The 4,662-nt window shown below is 50.6% G+C and overlaps 1 protein-coding gene across 1 annotated transcript; it reads left to right on the forward strand.

Annotated features, from left to right (window-relative positions):
• Positions 1-1,418: 1,418 nt before the first annotated feature.
• Positions 1,419-3,471, forward strand: PSMB6 (proteasome 20S subunit beta 6). The gene is made up of 6 exons (XM_004376079.2): positions 1,419-1,566; positions 1,991-2,058; positions 2,394-2,525; positions 2,644-2,773; positions 2,972-3,116; positions 3,246-3,471. The coding sequence occupies exons 1-6, from the start codon at positions 1,465-1,467 to the stop codon at positions 3,386-3,388; spliced, it is 720 nt and encodes a 239-aa protein (XP_004376136.1). The 5' UTR covers positions 1,419-1,464; the 3' UTR covers positions 3,389-3,471.
• The last annotated feature ends 1,191 nt before the right edge of the window (positions 3,472-4,662 follow it).

Consider the following 4,662-nt stretch of genomic DNA (forward strand, 5'->3'; position numbering starts at 1 on the left):
AAGTGCAAACTAAACCCAAACCAAGAAGAAGGAAGAAAATGATAAAGATTAGAGTGGAAGTGAAGAAAGTAGAGACTAGAAAAACAATAGAGAGACTCAACAAAACCTTATCACTGCGGAAAAGAGTTTGGTAGTTCTTCAAAATGTTATACATAAAGTGGTGGATTCCAACTGCTGACCTTTTGGTTAGCAGCCATAGCACTTAACTACTATGCCACCAGGGTTTCCAAAGTTACCACATGGCCCAGCAATGCCACACCGGGTATATAAAAACAAAAACCAAACCCGTTCCATCTAGTCCATTCTGACTCATGGCGACCTTATGTGTTGCAGAGGAGAACTGCTCTGTAGGGTTTTCTTGTCTGTAATCCTTAGGCAAGCAGATCACCAGGACTTTCTTCTGCAGTACCGCCGAGTGAGTTCGAACACCAACCTTCAGATTAGCGGTCGTGCCAAACCATTTGCTCCACCAGGGACCCTTCCTAGTATGTGCTGTGGAGTTGATTCCAACTCAGAACAACTGTATAGGTTAGCAGCCCAGCCGAAAGGTCGGCAATTCAAACCCACCAGCCACTCTGCCTAAGAAAGATGTGACAGTCCGCTTCTATAAAGATTACAGCCTTGGAAATCCTATGGGGCAGTTCTACTCTGTCCTACAGGGTCGCTATGAGTCGGAATCAACTGGACGGCAATGGGTTCTTAGTACAGAAACCCAAACCCAGTGTAGCATAGGATTCCGCGCTGTAATCTTTACGAAGCCGACTGCCACATCTTTCTCCTGCGCAGCTGGTGGGTTCCATCGCTGACCTTCCAGTTGGCAGCCGAGCGTTTTAACCACTGCGCCACCAGGGCTCCTATATAAAACCAAAAACCCGTTGCCATCCAGTCAATTGCAGCTTATAGCGATCCTATAGGGCAGCGTAGAACTGTCCCATAGGGTTTTCTAGGCTGAAATCTTCACAGGAGCAGATCGCCTGGTCTTTCTCCCACGGAGCGGCTAGTGGGTTCCAACCGCCGACCTCTTGATTAGCAGCCGAATGCTTAACCATTGTACACCAGGGCTCCTCCTAGTATATTGTTGTTGTTAGGTGCCGGAGAGTCGGTTCTGAGTCACAGCGACCCTGCGTACAATAGAATGAAACATTGCCCAAGAGAAACGGTAACATAATGTGGTTATTCTGACTCGGAGACGCTCAAGTCCCTTCTGAGGGCGCTTTGAACTACAACTCCCGTCAGATAGATCGGAACTGCAAAGGCGCCTAGGAAACGTAATCCCTTGACGAGTTTGTTTTGCCACACTGCCATCAAGAGCTCACTGTTGCAAATCAACTGTCCTATACATTAATTTTGCCTTCTGCCGTCAACCAAGGCGTAGCTTCGCCCCTAGAAAGCCTCAGAGCGCAACCAGACAGCGTGACAGGGCGCTTTACGACAGTTGCTTTGTGGCAGCACCGGAGGAGGAAGATGGCGGCAACCATAGTAGCTGCTCGAAGAGCGGGGCCGGTTCCGGCCTGGGGGCTGGAGGCGCTCACCCCCAACTGGGAAAACCAGGAAGTCTCCACAGGGGTGAGGAAGGAGTCGGAGTTCAGGAGATGTGCTCAAGGCTCGACGCGATAAAAGAATAAGGCCTGAGTGGATTGGGAGAGCTTGGGAGGTGGGATAGGCTGGACTGTATTGTGCTCGAGGCAGGGGGAGAATATGTTGGGGTTGTTTTGAACGTTCGTGGTGGGAGGTGGAGGGTGGGTTGAAGCATGGAGTTCTGGAATCCTCCCGGCGAGTGAAGCCCTTGAACTTTGGGCCTGAATGGGCCTTTCGGGATTTGAGGGATGGAATTCTGGTATTGTGGGGTGTTGAGGCCCCTGTGATATTTGAAAATGGGTCGTCAGCGCACGAGTTTCGTACTCTGGGGGCCTATAGAGGAATCATTGAGGTTTGTGTATGCTGGAAAATGTGAAAAGGTCCAGATTCACTCTCTTTTCTCTCTTCCCAGACCACTATCATGGCCGTGCAATTTGATGGGGGCGTGGTTCTCGGGGCGGACTCCAGAACAACCACTGGGTGAGCTCAGGACAGATAATGTGAAAGGTCCCATCTTGCCCTTCCTGCCCTGCTTGCCATCCCAACCCTGCCCAGCACAGACCGCTGTGGGAAGAGAGGTATCTCCCCTCCCTGGAGATAAAGATTTGTCGCAACGTCTACTACTTTCCAGTTCCCCTTGCCCTTTGGTGAAATCCTTGTAAAAGTCTGTTTTCCACGTCCAGCCCTCAACAGTTTGGATGTGAACTAATAAACAATACTAGGATGCCTATCCCCGAGCCCTGAGGGAGTGGAAAGCCTTGGGATGGAGGTGGGAGATAGGTGGGTCTTTCCCCAACTGTTCTGCTGTCCTGCAGGTCCTACATCGCCAATCGAGTGACTGACAAGCTGACCCCTATTCATGACCGAATATTCTGCTGTCGCTCCGGCTCAGCAGCTGATACCCAGGCAGTAGCTGATGCTGTCACTTACCAGCTTGGCTTCCACAGGTGCTTGTGGGCAGGGGAGGAGCAAAGATCCGAAAGGACTTGGGGGCTAAGGATCTTTTAAATGGCCTGACTCCCAGCTCCTGACACTGCCTTCCTTGTGACCCCTCTGACCCTTTAGCATTGAACTGAATGAACCTCCACTGGTGCACACGGCAGCCAGCCTCTTTAAGGAGATGTGTTACCGATACCGGGAAGACTTGATGGCAGGAATCATCATCGCGGGTTGGGACCCCCAAGAAGGAGGGCAGGTCAGAACCCCCCAGGAGGACAGAGCACTGAAGCCATGCCTTTGATCCTCTCCCCACCCCAGACACTTTCTATTTCTCCTTCCCGTCTCTACCCCACTCTTACTAACTCTCCCCAGATCTATCCCACCATGGACTGGTGAGGGTATGTTTGTTGGGGAGGATACAACTGGTGACTCTTGTCCTCCCTCCACCTGGCAGGTGTACTCAGTGCCCATGGGGGGTATGATGGTAAGGCAGTCCTTTGCCATTGGAGGCTCTGGGAGCTCCTATATCTACGGCTATGTCGATGCTACCTACCGGGAGGGCATGACCAAGGAAGAGTGTCTGCACTTCACTGCCAATGGTGAGAACTTGGGCTTCTGGGCCTGTGAGCTTCAATCCCTCTACCCAAGCCAGGCCAACATTCCTCACTCCTTGAAGTGATCCCAGCATCAGTCAGACTCTGACCCCAACTTTCTCCTTTTATCCACAGCTCTCGCTTTGGCCATGGAACGGGACGGCTCCAGTGGAGGGGTGATCCGCCTGGCAGCCATTGCAGAATCGGGGGTAGAGCGACAGGTACTTTTGGGAGATCAGATCCCCAAATTCACCATTGCCACTTTACCACCCCCCTGAATCCTGGGATTCGAGGATCTAATAAAAGATACCCCATACTGACCAAACATTCAATAAACAGTTTGTTAAAAGAGAATCTGTGTGACTTGGGATTCTTTTCTTGACCTTAAGCCTGAGCTTGTCTGGCCCACTCCTGTTTGTGCAGACTACTACATTGCGCTCAGAGGGAGTTGGAAAGAAGATAAAAAGAGTTTATGAATTCCTATTCCCTACTAAGCCTCTAGACGGGTGGTTTTCAAACCTCTCTCTCCAGACCACCTTTTCCCATACTTCGTTTGCCCCACCATATCCATGTCCTTGTGCCACCAGAGTATGGTTGCTACCAGTGAATGATCCAGCCCCCTCTCTGTTCAAGCCTGAGGTAGATCTCAGAATTCTAACTGAGACTGGGGTCACCTCCCCTCAGCCTGCTTCCTGCCATCATGGGTGACTACTGGCCTTAAGGTCAGAAAGACTTCAGGTCTCCTCCTGCCTAGCCTCATGGTCTGCTCTCTCCACACTCATCTCTGTCACCTCATCTTGTGGTCAAGAGCAGCAGAGCAACGTCCTTGACTTTTGGGAGAAAGGTGGAGCTTGTTTGCCAATGGAGTTTAAGGTGGACTCTCGGTGGGAGAGGGCAGCCACCATTCCCAGGGCGGGTATAATAGTAAGGCACCCTTCAGCCCCTTGATGGGAAGCAGAGGGTGGACTCTGGCCCCTCCACTCAAGCCAGAGACCTAAAGGAGCTCAGTAGTGCTCCATAACAGTGACTAACATTCTCCATTTCCCCCAATCTCTTCTCCAGTCTATGAATCAGGGAACTGTGGGAAGCTTGTTTTAGAATGAAATTGCACTGGAGGCTTTCGGGAGGAGGCAGGAGGCTTCTATGGTCCTAAGGAGGTGGAAAGGTCCTGGATTAAGTAAAGAAGAACAGAAACATGTACCTTAAGATAACCAATGCAACACTTTCGATTTTCCTGCCAAAACCTGTTCTCCCTCTCTCAAGGCATCATCTTTGATTCCTTTCTTACACTCCATATTCAATCTCACAGTAAAGTCCTGAAAACTCTAAAAGTATCTCTAAAAACCAGCTGCTGTGGAGTTGACTCTGACTCGTAGCAATCCCATGTGTGTCAGTAGGATTGTGCTCCATAGGGTTTTCAGTGGCTAATCTTTTGGAAGTAGATTGCCAGGACTTTTCTTCCAAGGCGCCTCTGGGTGGACTCGAACCTCCAACCTTTTGAGTAGAAGCCGAGTGCATTAATTGTTTGCACCACCCAGAATCTACCTCTCAC

This window comes from Trichechus manatus, unplaced genomic scaffold (assembly GCF_000243295.1).
Source record: "Trichechus manatus latirostris isolate Lorelei unplaced genomic scaffold, TriManLat1.0 scaffold00040, whole genome shotgun sequence".
In the NCBI taxonomy this organism is placed as follows: domain Eukaryota; kingdom Metazoa; phylum Chordata; class Mammalia; order Sirenia; family Trichechidae; genus Trichechus; species Trichechus manatus.

Excerpts from the sequence above, each read along its gene's own strand:
- PSMB6 (XM_004376079.2), top strand. The coding sequence starts at position 1,465 with ATGGCGGCAACCATAGTAGCTGCTCGAAGAGCGGGGCCGGTTCCGGCC. Across the intron at positions 2,774-2,971 it reads ACCCCCAAGAAGGAGGGCAG|GTGTACTCAGTGCCCATGGG; the intron begins GTCAGAACCCCC and ends TCCACCTGGCAG. Across the intron at positions 3,117-3,245 it reads TCTGCACTTCACTGCCAATG|CTCTCGCTTTGGCCATGGAA; the intron begins GTGAGAACTTGG and ends TTTTATCCACAG.